Raw genomic sequence first — 21691 nt, 5'->3', positions numbered from 1 at the left:
CTGGTTCATGCAGTTGCCAGGGAGAGGGATGGAGTTGGTACCAGTTAGGGAACGGAGTTTGTGATAGAGACTGAAGACAATAGCTTCAGTCTTCCGATATTTAATTGGAGGAAATTTCTCCACATCCAATACTGGATATCAGGCAAGCAGTCAGACAGAGGAGGGATCAAGACAGATGGAGGAGAGGTGGAACTGTGTATAGTCATTGCACATGTGGGAACAGACATCATGATTTTGGATGACGTCTCTGAGGGACAGCAAGTAGATAAGAAGTAGGGAACCAAGGGTTGATCTTTGGGGGACACCAGGGGTAATGGTGTGGGAGCAGAAGAGAAGCCATTGCAAGTGATTCACTAGCTCTGACTGGATGGAACTACACATGTGCAGTCCCATCTAGCTGGATGACAGAGCAGCATTTCTTGGTCATCCCTGTCAAAGGTTGCAGAGGAGGACAAGGAGGGATAGTTTACCATTGTCACAGTCATTTGCAGTTGGTGATTTTGATACTCTGACAGGGAATGGAAACCTGACATGAAATTCAGAGGCAAATAGACAAGGAATTAAGAGGAAACAATACATTCAAGGACTTTGGAGAGGACAGGGAGGTTTGAGATGGGGTGGAAGTTTGCAAAGACAAATGGGTCAAAGGTTGTTTTTTGAGGAGGAGGGTGATGATGGGTGATGAGGGATGATTATATCTGAGGAGGGCGAACCATTAATAATGGCAGCAAACGTTGGAGTCAGCAACAGAAGTTGGGTGGTCACCAATTTAGTAGGAATAGGGTCTATTAGGAAAGAGGTGGATTTCATGGACAATGAGCTCAGAGAGGGCATGAGGGGAGGGAGATAGGAGATAAACTAGAGATAGATGAAAGTTCATGTTTAGGGATGTGGGGAGCTTTAGAGAAAGTTATGCATGATGAGTTAGGGAAGCAGCAGAGGCAGCTGAATGACTGGTCTTGAAGAAAGCTGCTCACAATTACTTTGGAGGCGAGGGTGGAGGAGGTAGTGAAGGGTAGTTTACAAGCATAGAGATGGGGGGGAGAAGACAGGCATTATCTTTATCTTCCAGAATGATTTTTGAAAAGTGAGTAATTTTAGTGATGGAGAGCATTGCCTGATAATGCTGTAAGTAAACCAATTGTTCATTAAAGGTACTCTCAAGTCTATCTCTTGGATTTAAGGAACCTTGAAATGTAGAAAATTTAACGCAGCCAATTTAACGCACAGCAAGGTCCCACAACAGCAAAATGATAATGACCAGATAATATGTTTTAGTGGTGTTGGTTGAAGGATAAAAATTGGCCAGACATCAAGAAGAACTCCTCATTTAGCACCATGGGATTGTTTATGTGCATCTGAAAGGTGGTTTAACCCATTTAATGCCGCATCCCTCAGTATTGCACATGAATGTCACCCTAGTGTCCACTGTGGGACTTGAACCTGCAACCTTCTGAATGAAAATGAGAGAGCTACCATTGAATCATGGATGACCTTTACAGGAATACATGGGCGTTTTAGGTGTCCTTCCATTATGCAGTCAGAGCTGCTAAGAAATTGTTAGAGATCTGGGGACAATCCAGAAATTGAGGGCAGTTGCAATCTCTGAACAGGAGAAAATACTAATCTTGCCGACCTCACTGAGACATCAGCATCCAACAGTCAGCATTAAGCCACCGTTAAAGATCAAGGCTTAAATATTCAGCTTCATTGTGCCACTGGAGCTGCACTGAAAGCTGGAGACTTTCCGAGTGGAGCAGCAGCTCTTCCAGCCATGTCAGGCATGGTCTGCACAGCGCACCAAGATGTGAATAGCACTTGAATGGGCATGATGTGCATACCAGAATCTTCCCAGCTGGCCAGGTTATGACTCAAACAACCGTTCCGTTGATTTGACACATTTATCCCAAACTTGGATCACGTAGCTCCTTGAACATATGCTCTAGACACTTACCAAAGAACATTCATTCAGCTACATGGAGGAGTTTTTTTTAAAGGGTCAGCTATCCGACTTGCCTCTAAGGTGATTTAGACTAACTTCTGCTGTTGCAAAGTTTGTGGAAGTATTGGAGAGTGTTTTTTTGAGGTGTTGTGGTGTGTTGCCGGATTTGAACGGGAGTGTTGCTGCATTCTCAGAGGGAGGGCAGAAGCTTAGGTGACCTGTCTGTACAGAGGCTGCAACAGATACAGGGGGGCTGTAGTTGCTATGCATCTGGGTCTGCAGCATGACAGGGGGATGGAGCAGAGGCTGTGAAGTGTACAAGCTCTGCACAATGCCCTCGGTCAAGTTGGAGCCGGGCTGTTCCATGCTCCTTGACAGTGGCAGGAGGCTGTCTGCTAATGTACCCAGCATCTCAATGTGCATCCAAATCAGCATTTTCCTGCATGCCACTGCCATCAAAGTTCTCATCTGAATTCCCTGCAGCAGAACTCGTCTTCAACCTCGCTCCCTGGTGAGCTGGCACACAAGCTATCCTTTCTGTCAGTTTCGCTACAGCCCATGTGCCCGGTGACTTAGTACAAGAGATACCGATGCTATACAATCCTCTTAAGGTATGTGCAGGGCCAATATCTGAGCTGATGGATCCAAGTGTGAGATCAAGTGACAGACCTTTGTACCCAACTAGGTGGTGTTGCTCTCTCTCTCTCTTCTCCTGAGGCTCCTGTAACTGGGAAAGTGGCAGTGCTTGGGTGTCTGAAAGCAGAAAATCAGATAGAAGAAGGTTGCGGGGAGGGAAATGGTAGGTAGTCAGTCAGAAAGCAAGAGACCCATGGTGACACCAGGTTGCTCATCATACCAGATAGCAGGGTGAGGGTGAGCTGGGAGTTGAGAAGGAGCATAAAGCAGGAACATACTGTCATCTCCAATGCTGTCAGCAACTCCAGATGCCACAGGCTCTGTTGATGCTGATCCCATGATGTGGAGAAGCATCTCCTCCAGGTTCCTGTCCCCTCCAGGTTTTGCTCTTCTCCTGCTTATGGGCCACCTTGTCCTACAAGAGAGAGGGAAGAATGTCAGTGATTGTGTTGCACTGTGCTTGGGTGATGTGCCTGCTACAGCTGAGTAGCTGAAGGTATGTGGAAGCAGCGGGAGCTGGGTATGAGGTGGGCATCATTGAATGAGTGTGAACGTGAGGCCAACCATCAGGATGTAAGGCCTGAGTCCTGAGTGCTAGGGACTGCTGAGGGGTGAGTGAAGCGTGTGTGGTGCATTGAGCAGCATGAGATGTTAGTGGTTTGGGTAGGAGAGGACATGTGGGGATGCATTCAATGACCTTGGGACCTACTTGAGACCATTGAACTTCTTGTGTCACTGCTGCCAGTTGGCTTGGGGTCAGACTCCAGACATTGACCTCCCTTGTCGCCTGCTCCCATTCCATTCTATGGATTTGCCTTGAGGGTCTCCTGTCCCATGGCAGAAACACGACCTCTCCCTTCCTGTCAACTGACACACCAAGTCCTCCAGCATCACATCCATGAACCTGGAACCCTACACCTGAAATAGACCTCAACAAATTTTTAAACCAAAATGCTTAAGTAATTATTGTTTTGCTAATATGGCTGTACAGTGTACGGCAAAATGCGAGCGTTCGCTTACACCTGACATTCACTTACATCTGACATTGTGAAGGAGTAAACAAAACAACACTTGTGTTTGTGGTGATAGCTGGCAGCAATCGTTGGAAAAAAAAATTACATTTATTTCCAGATGAGACAAGGTATAAATTACAAGATAAAAATATTTTTTTAGGATGCCACTTTGAGTAAACAATTTGCCCTTTTTACCCTCAATAAAACAGACAAAAATGCCCAACAATTTTTCATGAAGATAATGCCTCTTCAACAGTGAGAAGTGACAAACAAATCTGTGGGCTGAATTGATTCATAATGGCTCAGTCACGACAGTGTTTCAGTGCTATTTCTGAATGGTAACTATAGAATCTGTTGAACTGCAGTTAATCCAAAAGAGTTCTGCGTAATGGGTTTGACCTCATCTCAGTTGGGTCTCAGTGATAACATGTGATGAGGGCTCATGAGTAGATCGTATGTGGGGAGGGAAAGGGAAGAAAAGGAGATGGGAGCATGTCAAAAGTTGTAGATGCATCTGTGAAATTTTAATCAAAGGAAGCGAGATTGTCTCACAAATGGATGGTTACCTTAATATTCCCGAACGTCTTTGCATCTCTACCTGGCAGCAATATGTCAGAGATCAACGAAAGATTCCTGCTCAGTGTTTCCTCTCACTTAATGTGTACAAGGTCGTCATAATCAAGATGAGACATACTCGTGTACTATTCTCCACTTGGAAAGCATTTCATTTCATTTTCAGCTCAGCATTAGTTTTGGTGACACATTACAGATTGTAGAATTAATTGAACATGGATTAAAAGTAGGGATCATGGGGAATTGGCCTTATAAGAATTCCAGTGTGCTGGATCAGGGCATGGCTTTGGCTTCTAATTTCTCAAGAGATTGATTCCCAGTGTTCAGCCATACTGGCTTGAAAGGTGTTGAGAGGCCAAGTCATTTTTCATGAGGGGTGGCTGGCAGAAGGGGCCAGATAAGTCTTCCTAAACGGCTCGCTCACAGGCTGCATCATTAGAGGACCAGAAGAGAAACTGCACAATTACTTAATCACAGCATATTGAGCAATGCTGGAAAGGCATAATTCGTTACCTATTTCCAAATGCAATACAAAGGTAATAATGTATGCAGGAACTTTGAAAAATAAGAAAGAGGAGGAGGCCATTCAGTCCCTTGAGCCTGCTCCGCCATTCAATGAGGTCATGGCTAATCCGCACCTCAAAGCCACAGAAACACAGTTTGTACATGAGCCTTTCAGAATTAACAATAAAGTAACCACTTCAGTGCATAGAGAGAACTTGCATTCATCTCACATGAATTGTATCCTCAGCATTTCCTAAAGCGCATTATAGCTAAGGAACTTTTTTTTAAAGTGTAATGCTGCAGACCAGGCAAACACAGCAGCCCAATTACCCATGGCAATGGCCCACAAATAAAAAGTGAAGTCAGTGGCCAGTTAATGGGAATAAATGTTGGCCAGGGCACTGAACATATTCTCTGGCTTTAATTAAGTGGTACAATAGCATTGTGGTTCTGTTATTGGACTCATAATCCAGAGACCAGGACGAGTGATCCAGAGGCATGAACTCAAATCCCACCATTTCAGCTGGGGAATTTAAATTCAATTAGTTAAGTAAATGTGAACTAAGCTTTAGTATCAGTAATGATGACCATGAAACTATTGGATTGTCATAAAGAATGGTTCACTAATGTCCTTTAGGGAAAGAAATCTCCAATCCTTGCTCGATCTGACCAGCAATAGCATTAACTTGTATCTGCCCTCTGAAGTGGCCGAGCAAGACACTCAGTTGCATTCAAGGAGGTGGGTCACGACCACCTTCTCAAGGGCAATTAGGGATGGCGTTGCCAGTGATGTCCATATTGCATGAATGTATTTTTAAAGATTGAATAATGCCATTTTGTATCCACCGAACAGGCAGATGGGACCGAGGCTTAACATCTCACCTGGCACCTCTGACATGCTGCCTGAGTCCTGCAATGGGCTTGAACCCACAACCTTGAGAGAGACCAGAAATTATCACTGAACCAAGCTGTCACTTCAGTTTCCAACAATATACGCATCAGCTTGAGCCAATTCATAGTCAGCTATTTCAACTTCTGACTTCAGCATTACTTTCATGACAAATTTACCAATAATATAGACTGTAAACGGGTAGAGGCAATTTTTAATTAATTAATAACAGAGAAAGAAAGTTAATTTGAATGTAAAGGAATACACATCATTTTCCCCTCTTAAGGTTAATTTCATGCCCTCCCTTATAGAAAGCTGATTTTATAGCTGCAGACTTGAAAGCACCAGTAACAATACAGACAAGAGGGTCATACTGAATGTCTGAAATCTGTATCAAAGTAGTAGACATCCACAAGCTTGTATTGTGGAATGAACAGCTTGCAAGGAATTCACACAGTTCTATGGACAAAGTGTGATTCCAGGCCTTTGATGTATTATCAAATGAACTATGAGAGGAAACATGTTGCTTCATTACCTTAAGGAATCAACAGTTATCTTCTATTCATCCAGGCACTGAGGTAATTTAGATTATTTTTCTCTCTATAACTCTCTCTCTCTCTCTCTCTATATATATATATATATATATATACCCGACTGATACTTGGGATGGGGGGACTGTTATATAATGAGGAAGAGTTGGACAGAGTGGGCCTGTATCCATTGGGGTTTAAAAGAATGAGAGGTGATCAAATTGAAACGTATAAAATCCTAAGGGGACTTGACAGGGTGGATGCTGAATGGATGTTTCCCCTTGTGGGAGAGACTAGAACTGGGGGACACAGTTTAAAAATAAGGGGTCTTCTATTTAAGATAGAAATGAGAAGAATTTTTTCTTTAGAACACTTTTCGCCAGACAGCGGTGGAGGTGGGGGTCAATGATTATTTTTAATACAGAGGTAGATAGATTCTTGACTAACAAGGGCATCAAAAGCTATCAGGGGAATGTAGAGTTGAGGCCACAATCAGCTCAGTAATAAGCTTATTGAATGGCAGAGCAGGTTTGAGGGACCAGAAATTCCTACTCCTGCTCCTAATTCACATTTTCGTATAGTTTCAACATGTTTGCACAGGAGCTGATGGATTAGTGATTGTGATATAAGCTTTCTGTTTGTCAAGGGAAAAAGCTGATCAGCAAAAAGCAAATTAGCAGTCAGCAAAAAACATATCTTTCAGACTTAAAAACAAAAAACTGCGGATGCTGGAAATCCAAAACAAAAACAGAATTACCTGGAAAAACTCAGCGAGTCTGGCAGCATCGGTGGAGAAGAAAAAAGTTAACGTTTCGAGTCCTCATGACCCTTCAACACAATTCTTTTGAAGGGTCGTGAGGACTCGAAACGTCAACTTTTTTCTTCTCCGCTGATACTGCCAGACCTGCTGAGTTTTTCCAGGTAATTCTGTTTTTGTTTTTATTTTTCAGACTTGTCAGGCATAGACCAATGTTTAGCTGCTACACCCTGTGTACATGGACAGTGCTTTAATCTACTGATCTCATTATTAAAAATAAGATGTTTTGAAGGGATGTCTATTGGGTCTTGAGAGTGAAGGGGAGCAGTAGGAAACCATCTGTACTGTAACCAGGGAAACCATGTTGGAAGAAGTAAGAATTCCTTTCACTCTGCAATACATTCCCTGATTTGCTACTGTATATATTAGACAGCAGTTAATGATATTTCAAACAATCTCATGTATTCAAAAGGACAAAATCACTCTACTTATTAGAATAATTGCAATTATTTGCATCTGATCATGTTTCCTGTGTTTCCATGTCAAGCTAATAAAGGTGGACCATTAGGCAATGGTAAATTAATATTTTCCAAATTAGGCTAGGCTGTGTTCCTCATCATCAATGGTCTTATATCTTTATGGCACCATACTTAATGAAACTGGATACGGAAAAGAAAATTTAAACTGAACTTATTCATGAAAAGGGTCCTAAACAATGCTGTATAAATTGCAAAAGTTATGTAAAAAGCTTGATATGTGCTCAAAGCTACAACACCATCAACCAGTTTTTGACAGATACTGCGTATGGATTTGTTCCAGCTTTGCTTTTATGGGTTTTAACATCAGCTGACCCCTTCAAATGTTTCATTTGCATAAAGTATATAATACTTTTAACTGATGTTGATGTTTCTGTGCTGGTTGTGTCTGTTACTTCAGTTCTTTAGAATAGGTGACCATAATAGTCAGACAGCAGAGCAGAGCATTAGAGGAAGTGTGTCTGTTGCACTGAATACAAAACTGGGCTCATCTTTTCCTGAAAGAAGAAAGTCTCAAATCCTTCCCTTCTTTCCAACTGCCACATTCTTTCTGACTCTAACCTTTAGCAACCCTGACTTGATCTAATTAACACCAACAGATAAATATACAACTGAAACAAAATCCCAGTAACGAGCTCCAACTCTTCTGTGTGATAATGCTGATCCATGCTAGATTCATTCATTGGGTGTGGTTGTCACTGGCAAGACCAGCATTTATTGCCGGTCCCTAACCACCGCCAAGAAAGCTGTGGTGAGCTGCCATCTTAAATCGTGCAGTCCATTTGGTGAAGGGTACTCCATGTTTGGGAGAGAGTTCTAGAATTTCAGCAACGATGAACACCAATACTTTTCCAAGCCAGGACTGAGAAGTGACTTGGAGGGGAGCTTGCAATTGGTGGTGTTCCCAAGTGCCTGCTGCCCTTCTAGATGGTAGAGGTTGTGGTTTTGGAATGTGCTGTCAAAGAAACATTGACAAGTTGTTGCAGTGTCTTCTAAATTGTATACACTGCTTCCATTGTGTGCTGTTGGTGGAGAGAATGAAATGTTTAAGGATGGGGTGCCAATCAAGCAAACTACTTTGTCCTGTATGGTGTTGAGCTTCTTGAGTTGAACCTAAACAGGCAACTGGGGAGTATTCATTCACACTCATGACTTGTGGCTTGTAGCTAATGGGAACACTTTGGGGAGTCAGGAGGTAGTCACTCATCACAGAATATCTAGTCTCTAACCTATTCTTGTAACCACAGTGTTTAAATGGCTGAACCAGTTAAGTTTCTGGACAATGTTACCCCAAGATATGCATGGTGGGGAATTCAGCCGATGATAATGCCCATGAATGTCATGGGAAAATGGTTAGGTTCTCTTATTGGAGATGGTCATAGCCTGACATTTGTGTGATATGAATGTTACCTGCTATTTATCAGGCCAAGTCATGCCCAGGTCATGCTGCATTTGAACATGGACTGCTTCAGTATCTGATGGTTTGTGAATAGTACTGAACGTGGTGCAATCATCAGCAAGCAACGCTGCTTCTGATCTTATGATGGAGGAAAGGTCATTGATGAAGCGGCTGAAGATAGTTGGGCCTAGGACACTACCCTGAGATGATTGGTCCCTAACAAGCATCTTCCGTTGTGTTCGGCAAGACTTCAGCCAGTGGAGAATTTTTCCCCAATTTCCATTGACTTCAGTTTTGCTAGGGCTCCTTGATGTCACACTTGGTCATATGCTGCCTTGATTTAAGGGCAGTCATTCTCACCTCACCTCTGCAATTCAGCTTGTTTGTCCATATTTGGATCAAGGCTGTAATGAGGACTGGAGCCAATTATCATGGCAAAATCCAAACTGAGCATCGGTGAGCAGGTTACTGGTGAGTAAATGCCATTTGATGGTACTGTCAGTGACACCTTCCAATACTTTGCTGATTATTGAAGGTTACTGTGATATTCAGCTCCTCATTTTAAAATTGTGCAATTTTTTTGACTTGTTAGTAGCTGAAAATATCCAGCCTGACATTCTGACTGTATGTCCCACTGGAATGTACGTTGCTTAGTGATGACCCAATTTCATAACCTAAGATGTATGACTTCAAAATTTATTTGGGTTATTGTAAATAAGAACATTGGCAAAACAATATTGTTTATAGTAACTCAACTTATACACATTAACACAACACTTTGGCATTTCTTTTATTATCATGTTTGTATTTCCATTTCGCACTTACATACCTTGTTGTAGCCTGGGTGACTAAATATTTGTACTGAGTTTCACAGAAGCCTGTAACTTCAAGGCTTGGTACATCTCTACTCGAGACCACAAGATGTTGCTAGGTAAAAGTACAGAACCTAAATATGAGTTCTGAGTGAAGCGATGAGGAATAAACTCTTTTTTTAGAACTATTTATTCTTGAAATTGCAACTTTGCAAGGTACTCTTTATTATAAATAGGACACTTTTCTAACAAGAGATTGGAAAATGCACATTTAGCAGTAAAACAATTTTCAAATATGTAATCGTTAGGTACAGAATATTAGTTTCTGCAGATTACTGCCAATGTGTAATCTCTTCAACAGATTAACCCCTCCAACAAGTGAAGCTTTGGAAATTATTAGTCTGGGCATAGAAATTATTAGTCTGGGTGTAAGGGATGTATCTGAGTTATGTGGCCTCTCAGGAAAAGGCCTCCAGTGGAGTCCCTCCTGAGTAATAGAATGAATCTGCATATTACCGATTCTGGCCGACACATAAGCCCCGATCTTTCTATCTTTCCTGCATATATCCAAACCATGCCCTAGAGGACCTTAGGTTGGGAACCTTCTTCCAACATCCCACAATTGACAGCAGCTCAGGTCTGAAATGGTTTTCAAACTCAACAGAGTTCTTGGCATCTGCCTTGACCATGCCAAGCCCAGCAACTGTATGAAGTCAGCCTGACCCTCGAATAGTACAATGACCCTAGCATATGCACACTCAATTTTCCTCTCTACTCTCCTTCAAGTGGCTTGTGACAAAAAATGCACAGTAACTCCAAAAAATATATTTAGTTATCTTAAAAATTTTTTGAAGCATCTTTAAACAAAAATGCACGATTAGGCTACAAGTCATGAGACAACAGGTCATACAACCACAAAGCCAGGCTGTAACAATTACTGCCGTGGTTTATAGTTCCATTTCGCTTATGGGCAACTGAGTAAAGCTCAGGACACTGAAGTGGAAATGTGTAATATTCCCCACCAGAGGTGGTGCTTATTGCCAAATAAAGGCAAAAATCTATCAATTTGTCTATAGAAAGAAAGAAAGGCTTGCATTTACTGTTGTCAAATTTTTTTGATGCTACAAAGATAGGTGGGAAAACAAGTTTTGAGGAGGATACAGGGATCTGCAAAGGGATATGGATAGGTTAAGTAGTTGGGCAAAAATTGGCAGATGGAGTGTAATACGGGAAAATGTGAGGTTGCCCACTTTGACAGAAAGAAAAGCAGAATATTATTTCAATGCAGGGAGACTACAGAATGCTACAGTACAGAGGGATCTGGATGTTCATGTGCATGAATCACAAAAGGTTACTATGCAGATACAGCAAATAATTAGTAAGGCAAATGGAATGTTGGCCTTTATTGTAAGGTGCTTGGAGTACAAAAGTAGGGAAGTCTTACTACAACTATACAGGGCATTGGTCAAACCGCACCTGGAATACTGTGTACAGTTTTGGTCTCCTTACTTAAAGAAGGATATACTTGCATTGAAAGTAGTTCAGAGAAGGTTCACTAGGCTGACTCCTGGGATAAAGGGGTTTGTTTTATGAGGAAAGGATGAGCAGGTTGGACTTATTCTTATTGGAATATAAAAGAATGTGAGGTAATCTTATTGTAACATATAATATTCTGAGGAAGCTTGACAGGGTTAATGCTGAAAGGATGCTTTCTCTCATGCAGCAAGTAGAATTAGAGGGACACAGTTTAAAAATAAGGGGTCTTACAATAAGGATGGAGATGAGGAGGAATTTCTTCTCTCAGAAGGTCATTAGTCTTTGGAATTCGCTTCCACAGAGAGTAGCGGAGGCTGGATCATCGAATATATCCAAGGCTGAGTTGAACAGGTTTTTGATTCACAAGGAAGTCAAGGGGGACAGGCAGGAAAATGGAGTTAAGGCCACAATCATATAAGCCATGCTCATAGGGAATGGCAGAGCAGGATCGATGGGCTGAATGGCCTACCCCTGCTCCTATTTCTTATGATCTTATGATATTTCACCTTTCACAGCAGGACATCCTAAAGCACTTGACAGCCAATGAAGTACTTTTGAAATGTAGTCACGGTTATAATGTAGGAGACACAGCAGCCAATCTGCACACATTATCAACAATGTGATAATGCCCAGATAATTTGTTTTTGTGATGTTGACTGTATAATAAATAATCACCAGAACACTGGGAATAACCCCCCTGCTTGTCTTCAAAAATTGTACCAAGGGAGCTTTAACACCCACCTGAGAGATCCTCAGTTTAATGTTTCATCCAAAAGGCGTGATCTCTGACACAACAGCACTCCTTCAGTCCTGCACTGGAATGTTAGGTTAGATTTTTGTACTAGGTCCTGGAATGGGACCTGAACCTATAACCTTCTGACTCTGAGGCAAGACTGCTATCACCTGAGACACGGCTAGCATAGAAATTTAAATAATGGAAATAAAGGTTAATGTATTGTGAAAACTAATATCCTCTTCATAGAAACTGCACATTTCCAGCATATTCTTTTCTTTTTCCTGTTTTGCTGCTATAATCTCCACAGAGACCTCTGTGTATTTGACAATATGGTTCCAAGAAGTCAAAGAATGTAATTGCATGACTATCTTTAGACAGCTGCCACCACCACAGAAACCTTATTAAGAAAACACTGCTGTTGAAGCATGAACAAAATTGTGTTGGTTAATTGTCCACCACCTAGCTCAGAATGTGCTTTTTTTCACAAGATAATGTTTGCAAAATAGATTCTGCCAGTCTGCAGTTATTTGTTGAGTGTTCAAGGTAATTTAAAGTCAGATTCAGCAGTAATGGTTCTCAAATTCAAGCAAACCTTTAAACTGTACTGATGTATTACGTAAACCAAGAAGTGACCGGAAGGCAGCAGCTCCACCTGCACTGAGGACATAATTAAAAATAAATAGCCACAATCTCACCATATATTTGTGCCCAACAAACTGTTGAAAGTCCAATCTGATGTTATAAAATAAGGTGCCTCACTTAAAGGGGCTATTGAGCCAAATGCCACTTGGGACACTTCTTGTACGTCTCTGCAACCCAGCTGCCTGGAACTTGGCTCCAAACAAGGGTGCATGCTGTGTGCCAAGCTTGGAATTCACTGATGAGACCTATGTATACCCTTGTAGAAACCACTATATCACATCTTTTTCATCACACCACTGCCACTGTTACATGGAATCATCATTCAAGGCCAGGAGTTGGAGCACCAGAATCAGCAATTCTCTGCCACTGGCAACATATTCATCTTATCATTAGCCTTGTTTGAGGCGATGGAAGTCTGATATGTTTGATTGAAATGCTTTTCTCCGTTGCAGAATGAACTATCAACCTTTGATGATGATCTGTAACTAACGCTCATGACCCCATGTTTAGGGAGTTAGGTAGTGTGAAGAGCACCCATAGGGCAGAATTTTTGTTCCTGGGTATCGATCCTGCCTCTGGAATGAAATGCAGGTCCAGAATCCAGAAATGCTGGCAGCGGGATCTCAAGGGAGATTTTGGAGGAGTTACCCAATTAAATGGCCATTTCATGGAGCTCTGTCCAGTTAAAGATGGCAGGTAGACTCCAAAGGTTGGAGGGTTAATAGGAGGCCAACCAGCACTGAAAGATTGGTAACTCCATAGTCATAGACACCTCTACCCATTGTCGTTAGCCACAAGTGGGGGAAATATAATGGGTCAAAAGAATTAGTGCCATTGGACGTGAGGGAGAAAGCTCACCATTGTAATAGGTGTTACCATGTTTGTAGCTATTTAGTTGCACAGCACCTTCCCTATTGGTTGAAGCCTCTGGCCCCGGTGGCTACATGGCCTGCTGTTGGGATACCATCGCATTTCACTGATGTCCTCCTGGCTAAAAGGGTATCGCCGATGCTGGGTGGAAAATGCAGGTGATGTTGGGAGAGTACCCTTAATTAAGCCTTCAAGGGGCTCAATTAGCTATACACTGTAGCCAGGTGTGCAACCAGTGCCGCTATCATCCTGCCCTCTGCAAAATCCCATGTAGGTGGAAATTTTGCATGGGGCAGCATTCCCCCCCCACCCCAGGTTGGGGGGGATGTGTGGGAGTGGGTGCAGGCGGGCAGGTTCCTGATCAGCACCCCTGATTGCCACCATTTTACGTGGGCGGGCCAATTAAGGTTGACGTCCGCTCGGAAGCGCTGTGCGCTCCCTGTGCAGTCGGGGGGTGGGGAATTCCCTGAGCTGGGAGTGCGCTCTTGTGTGCATATGCGTGAAAGAGCGCACAGATCTCCTTGAGGCCAAGTGCTGCCTCAGGGAAATCAGTGGAAGTTATGAAAATATTTTGAAGGGTGGAAAAATTTTTCCTGTCACATGAGCTGGGACATGTCAATTTATTTGATTTAAACATTTTATAAAAATGTTAATACCCTCATAAAACCTCATCCAGCCCATGGATGATGTTTCATGCTTTTTCTGAAGGCCGCCTGGGCTGTTCGCCTGCCCGCCAGCCTTAAGGTTGGATGGGCAGGTCCATAAATCATATAAATTACTTTTTTAATGGCCTTAATAGGTCGTTGACAGTTCAACAGGCACGCCGCCAAATCGGCAGCGTGCCTGACAAACTCAAAATCTAAATGGCGTGGGGTGATGTTGGGACGCACACCCGATGTCACCCTGTGTCATTTTATGTGTTGGCAAATGGGCCCCGCATCTCACTCGCCGACTGGAAGATGCAGCCCATGGAGCCTGCCCAATGAGATTTCCCTCTCATTTTGGGACCCCTGCCTCCAGACTTGCTTCCATGGGCCCTTGAAAATTTGGCCCATAGTGTTTCTCACAAAACACCAGAAAGACGGCTACAAGAATGTCACGTGCAGTAGCAACAGGAATGTTCTTGTCTAAGTACGCTGCTCTGAACTACCTTCAGGCCTACAAACCTCTGCGAGATGTTTGTTCCTCTAACTCTGGCCTATTGTGCATCCCTCACTTTATTTGTCCCATCTATGGCAGCCATGTGTTTGGCATGCGGGCCCAAACCTCTGGAATTCCCTCTCTAAAGCCCTTTGTCTTTCCACCTCTGTCACCTCCTTCAAGAATAGGTTTAAAATCTACCATTTAGATCAAGCAGTTGTTTTTTCTGTCCTAACGCTTCCCCCTTCAGTTTGGTATCAATTTTTTTGTTTGATTACACTCATGGGACATGCCTTGGGATGTTCTATTGCATTAAAGATGCTATATAAATATAAGTTTTTAATGTTGTTTGTTGATTACAGGAATATAAGTTGTCTTGTTTCTATTCACACTCTAGTTATCAATGATGGCGCACCAGATAAAACTGCTTTTGCTGATGAAGCAGGGAGTGAGGAGGATTTGTATGAGGACTATCGGAGTGGAAATCACCGGTATGGGCACCAAGGAGGAGGCGGAGAACAGCTGGCCATCAATGAGGTATCAAGCATTAGGGAATCAGGTAGAATATTGTACAGAACAAAAACAGAATTACCTGGAAAAACTCAGCAGGTCTGACAGCATCGGTGGAGAAGAAAAAAGTTAACGTTTCGAGTCCTCATGACCCTTCAAAAGAACTGAGTAAAATTAGGAGAGGGGTGAAATATAAGCTGGTTTAAGGTGGGGGGGTGGGGGGTGGTGGGGGGAGAGAAGTGGGGGGTGGTGTGGTTGTAGGGACAAGCAAGCAGTGATAGGAGCAGATAATCAAAAAATGTCACAGACAAAAGAACAAAGAGGTGTTGAAGGTGGCAATATTATCTAAACGAATGTGGTAATGGATGGCAGGACACACAAGGTACAGCTCTAGTGGGGGGGTAGGGTGGAATAAGACTAACAGGGCATAAAAGGTATAGATTTAAAAATAATGGAAATAGGTGGGAAAAGAAAAATCTATAAAAGTTATTGGAAAAAACAAAAGGGAGTGGGAAGAAAGAGAAAGGGGGTGGGGATGGAGGAGGGAGTTCAAGATCTAAAGTTGTTGAATTCAATATTCAGTCTGGAAGGCTGTAAAGTGCCTAGTCGGAAGATGAGGTGCTGTTTCTCCAGTTTGCGTTGAGCTTCACTGGAACAATGCAGCAAGCCCAGGACAGACATGTGGGCAAGAGAGCAGGGTGGAGTGTTAAAATGGCAAATGACAGGGAGGTTTGGGTCCTTCTTGCGGACAGACCACAGGTGTTCTGCAAAGCGGTCGCCCAGTTTGCGTTTGGTTTCTCCAATGTAGAGGAGACCGCACTGGGAGCAACAAATGCAGTAGACTAAGTTGGGGGAAATGCAAGTGAAAGGCTGCTTCACTTGAAAGGAGTGTTTGGGCCCTTGGATGGTGAGGAGAGAGGAAGTGAAGGGGCAAGTGTTTCATCTTTTGTGTATGCATGGGGAGGTGCCATAGGTGGGGGTTGAGGAGTAGGGGGTGATGGAGGAGTAGACCAGGGTGTCCCGGAGGGAACGATCCCTACGGAATGCCACCCGGGGGGGTGAAGGGGAGATGTGTTTGGTGGTGGCATCACGCTGGAGTTGGCGGAAATGGCGGAGGATGATCCTTTGAATGCGGAGGCTGGTGGGGTGATAAGTGAGGACAAGGGGGACCCTATCATGTTTCTGGGAGGGAGGAGAAGGCGTGAGGGCGGATGTGCGGGAGATGGGCCGGACACGGTTGAGGGCCCTGTCAACGACTGTGGGTGGAAAACCTTGGTTAAGGAAGAAGGAGGACATATCATCAACATTGTCATCAAACCCACTGACAAGGGTGGTGCTGTTGTTGTCTGGCGCACTGACCTCTACCTCGCGGAGGCTGAGCGTCAACTCGCAGACACTTCCTCCTACCTCTCCCTGGACCATGACCCCACCACTGAACATCAAGCCATTGTTTCCAGGACTGTCACTGACCTCATCTCCTCTGGAGATCTTCCTCCCACAGCTTCCAACCTGATAGTTGCCCAACCTTGGACGGCCCGCTTCTACCTCCTACCCAAAATCCACAAACAGGACTGTCCGGCAGACCGATCGTGTCAGCCTGTTCCTGCCCCACAGAACTCATTTCTCGTTATCTTGACTACCTTCTCTCTCCCCTTGTCCAGTCCTTTCCCACCTACATCCGTGATTCCTCTGACACCTTACATCACATCAACAATTTCCAGTTCCCTGGCCCCAACTGCCTCCTCTTCACCATGGACGTTGAATCCCTCTACACCTCCATCCCCCACCAGGATGGTCTGAGGGCCCTTAGCTTCTTCCTCGAACAGAGGCCCGAACAATCCCCATCCACCACTACACTCCTCCGTCTGGCTGAACTTGTTCTCACACTGAACAATTTCTCCTTTAACTCCTCTCACTTCCTCCAAATAAAAGGTGTGGCTATGGGTACCCACATGGGCCCCAGCTATGCCTGTCTCTTTATGGGGTATGTGGAACATTCCTTGTTCCAGTTTTACTCCGGCCCCCTCCTACAACTCTTTCTCCAGTACATCGATGATTACTTCGGTGCTGCTTCATGCTCTCGCGGGACCTGGAAAAATGTATTAATTTTGCTTCCAATCTCCACCCCTCCATCATTTTCACATGGTCCATCTCTGACACTACCCTTCCCTTCCTTGACCTCTCTGTCTCAATTTCTGGTGATAGACTGTCCACCAATATTCATTACAAGCCTACCTCGACTACAGCTCCTCACACCCCGCTTCCTGTAAGGACTCCATTCAATTCTCTCAGTTCCTTCGCCTCCGTTGCATCTGTTCTGATGATGCTACCTTCAAAAACAGTTCCTCTGACATGTCCTCCTTCTTCCTTAACCAAGGTTTTCCACCCACAGTCGTTGACAGGGCCCTCAACTGTGTCCGGCCCATCTCCCGCGCATCCGCCCTCACGCCTTCTCCTCCCTCCCAGAAACATGATAGGGTCCCCCTTGTCTTCACTTATCACCCCACCAGCCTCCGCATTCAAAGGATCATCCTCCGCCATTTCCGCCAACTTCCACCAAACACATCTTCCCTTCACCCCCCCCGGCAGCATTCCGTAGGGATCGTTCCCTCCAGGAGACCCTGGTCCACTCCTCCATTACCCCCTACTCCTCAAACCCCACCTACAGCACCTCCCCATGCCCACGCAAAAGATGAAACACCTGCCCCTTCACTTCCTCTCTCCTCACCGTCCAAGGGCCCAAACACTCCTTTCAAGTGAAGCAGCCTTTCACTTGCATTTCCCCCAACTTAGTCTACTGCATTCGTTGCTCCCAATGTGGTCTCCTCTACATTGGAGAGACCAAACGCAAACTGGACGACCGTTTTGCAGAACACCTGCGGTCTGTCCACAAGGATGACCCAAACCTCCCTGTCGCTTGCCATTTTAACACTCCACCCTGCTCCCTTGTCCACATGTCTGTCCTTGGCTTGCTGCATTGTTCCAGTGAAGCTCAACGCAAACTGGAGAAACAGCACCTCATCTTCCGACTAGGCACTTTACAGCCTTCCGGACTGAATATTGAATTCAACAACTTTAGATCTTGAACTCCCTCCTCCATCCCCACCTCCTTTCCATTTCTTCCCCCTCCCTTTTGTTTTTTCCAATAACTTAAATAGATTTTTCTTTTTCCACCTATTTCCATTATTTTTAAATCTATACCTTTTATGCCCTGTTAGTCTTATTCCACCCCACCCCCCCCACTAGAGCTGTACCTTGTGTGTCCTGCCATCCATTCTTAATTAGCACATTCGTTTAGATAATATTGCCACCTTCAACACCTCTTTGTTCTTTTGTCTGTGACATTTTTTGATTATCTGCTCCTATCACTGCTTGCTTGTCCCTACAACCACATCCCCCCCACTTCTCTCCCCCCACCACCCCCCCCCCACCTTAAACCAGCTTATATTTCACGCCTCTCCTAATTTTACTCAGTTTATTTGAAGGGTCATGAGGACTCGAAATGTCAACTTATTTCTTCTCCGCCGATGCTGTCAGACCTGGTGAATTTTTCCAGGTAATTCTGTTTTTGTTGTGGATTTCCAGCATCCGCAGTTTTTTGTTTTTATTAGAATATTGTACAGGTTGAGTATCCTTTACCCGTAAGTCCACAAGGCGCACACATTCAAAAGCCTCACTTTTTTTGAACCTCATCGACCTTTAGCACGGGAACTCTAGCTGTTTGTCTGCACTGTTTATCTTGCGATTTTTGTGGTGAACATGTCAAAAAGAAACTTATTACAGGTATCCTCTATTTGTTATTCAGTGATCCATCTTACTTTTCTAGCCATTTTCATTACTTTAGACTATAGCTAGCCTAGGCTTGGGCTATTGTAATGTAATTTTATATGTAGTTTCCGAAATGAGAAATTATCTGAAATGCAAATGCAATCGGCCCTGAGGGTTTTGGATAAAGGAATTTCGACCTGTAAGCTCAGAAAACTGGATTAGTGCTAACTTGCTTTGTCCTCATGCTAATTTTTTAAAAATTATTCATTTGTTCATGGGATATGGGCAGCACTGGCTAGTTCAGCATTTATTGCCCATCCCCAGCTGCCCTTGAGATGGTATTGGTGAGCTGCCTTCTAGAGTTGCTGCAGTCCATCACTCAAGTCCATCAATCAAGTCCATCAATCAAATCCATCAATTAATCAATCAGTCAAGTCTTGTATTATCATCTTTAGAGTAATGCATCAAAATTATTGACAATTAGGGTGACACTTCCACTATTATAAATATATTGCTCATCAAATATTCAGCAGGCTGCACAGCCAAATCTTGATAAACTGATAGCCCATTTGCCAATAAACTATGTGCTTGATCAATATTTGTATAACTTGGAAGATAAAAATAGCCAACTGAGAAATCTTTGTCACAGCTCATTTAATCGTTCCTTCTTAGGCTCAATTTAAATGACAGCAGCAAATTTTTGTGTTTGCTTGCAAAACTACATTTTACCCAGGGATGCTTACACTTCTCAAATGTGCTCTAGTCTCCGGGTGATACTTGTCAAATGATTTATTGTATTTACTGCACTGACATTTAAAAATATACTGGTATATACTATACAGCATGGGAAGCTGTGCTTGAAGAACGAACCATTGGTAAATGGTTGCCTCAGGAATGTGGCACTATCTGCGACTTGTGCTCCCATCTAGCACGATATGCTGTCAGGACTTCAGGTCCACTGAATTTACCCTACAATGTCAAAAACATTTTGTGTTTGAACAAGCATTCTTCAGTTCATTATTATAAATTCTATGTATTAATATAAATTATAAGTTCTATACAATGGAAATGGATGGAAAATTGTTGAGACCATTGGAAATTCTATATGATGGATGAGAAATGGATGAGAAATGTCTTGATATATCAGAATTTTATGCAATAAGTTTGAATGGGAATTGACTTTTGTACATTAGAACTCTGTTAGATGAATGCAAATGGGAAATTGTTTGGCACACTGGAACGTGATTAAGGAAGTGATCAGTGTGTGGTGAATTATCATCTGAGCCCCCTTTTGAGACAATCCCAGACCAGACATACCTCTCAGATGATTCCTGTCAACTTTAAGTTCATAAAGACAGATCCTAAAGATGCAAAATGGATCTGAAGAACTGATCCATTTTCCACAAAGAAGAAACGTAGCTGAGACCATTACCGCCCTCAAGATAGCCACCTTAACCTTAAGTTTCAGCCAGATTATATTATCCTGAATATTATTAGGGTCCGGGTGTAACTCGTCAGTAATGTACCCCCAACCAAAGATGGTCTCGAGTCAGGTTCATGAGTTAGCAATAAAGAAGTCTATGTAGGATAATATAAAAGAACCGAACATGCAACTCACAGTGAAGTGAAAACTGTCAAGCCAATATTAATGTTCTAGGAAAAGAGAGAAAATAAAATCTTATTTCTATTAGAGAATCCAGTTTTTAAATTCAATTATTGTTAGTTTGTTTTAAGTAGGATATCCATCAATTATTAAATTAGTATTTACCTTAATCCCTGAGTAGAAGACTACAGAGTTAGTGAGATGACTGTTTCAGTTAAGGAGAGAATCATCATCGCCTCACCCTAATAGTTGCACCTTTACCTTGAGAGATGTGGAAATAAGGTAAACTAATCTTAAAACATCCAATATGTGCTTTGATTTTTTTTATAGTATGTTTTGAGGCTGCACAGCTAATTTCTTAGATTATAGGGGCAGTATCTTAATTAGGTTCAGCCCTTTTATGTTCCAAATATGGTTTTGATTACTGTTAATTTCCAATCTAAGGAAGCATATATAACTGTTATTTTCCACTTAATGGTCTGGGCCTCATCGATTCGAGGGAAGCTAATCTGCAAAGACTCATGGTGATCAACTTTTAATTAGTCATGAGTGTCTGTTCTAGGATTATATCTTAGGCTGGGCTTGGTTGTAAAAGTTCCGGTTGGCGTGGTCTAGGATTATCAGTATAACTCATCTTATTAAATATTACACTATTGTGGCCCTCCTGGCAGTTTGCAAAACAAATAAAAGTGCTGCTCTGCAACTTTGTGCCTTTGCAACTCTCTAATCAGGGATTCTCTTATTGTTATAAGGCAGTGCAAACTTTTATTTTACTTCTTATAAAGAAATGAACCCTTTCAATTTGTTAAGCTTTCATTTAAAGGAAAATAGCTCCTTTAACCTTATAACTCCTCAGGATGGCTGGATTCCTTTACATGGATTCATTTCCAGGTCTTTATAGTGTGCCATGCTTGGTGGATATGTAATGGTGAACCACTGAATGTCATTCAGTAACTGGCACAAGTATTAAACCTGTAACAAGTGAAGTCCAGTTTTTTAATGGTTGCATAGGGTGAAATATTTTTTGAGTTCAGTATATTCTATTCCTTCCACGACAATAATACAAAAATTATACTAATGATTTTAAAATACATATGTATTAGTTTCTTTAATGGCGTCAAAGCTGTGCAGGGAATATCTAGTTTTGTGGTTGGAATCAGGCTGCAGTTGAAGAATGTTTGCTGCTTTTGAGCATTGATCGGTCCAATAGCAGACAGCAGTATTATGGTACAAATATAGGATAATAGATTGCAGTGAATAACGTGGAGGAGCAATATGACATAATTTTACTGATT

The 21691-nt window shown here is 42.9% G+C and overlaps 1 protein-coding gene across 1 annotated transcript in view; it reads left to right on the top strand.

The window, feature by feature from the left end:
• Nucleotides 1-21691, top strand: part of LOC121288298 (rho guanine nucleotide exchange factor 4-like) — a 486453-nt gene that overhangs the window by 386957 nt on the left and 77805 nt on the right. Inside the window, exon 6 of the mRNA XM_041206830.1 lies at nt 14913-15052. Within this exon, the coding sequence (XP_041062764.1) occupies nt 14913-15052 (140 nt within the window). The remainder of the gene's footprint in view (nt 1-14912; nt 15053-21691) is intronic.

The sequence above is a fragment of the Carcharodon carcharias genome, chromosome 2 (genome assembly GCF_017639515.1).
Source record: "Carcharodon carcharias isolate sCarCar2 chromosome 2, sCarCar2.pri, whole genome shotgun sequence".
Lineage (NCBI taxonomy): Eukaryota > Metazoa > Chordata > Chondrichthyes > Lamniformes > Lamnidae > Carcharodon > Carcharodon carcharias.
Note: the sequence above shows the minus strand (reverse complement) of the source record. Positions and strands in the feature narration are given on the sequence as shown.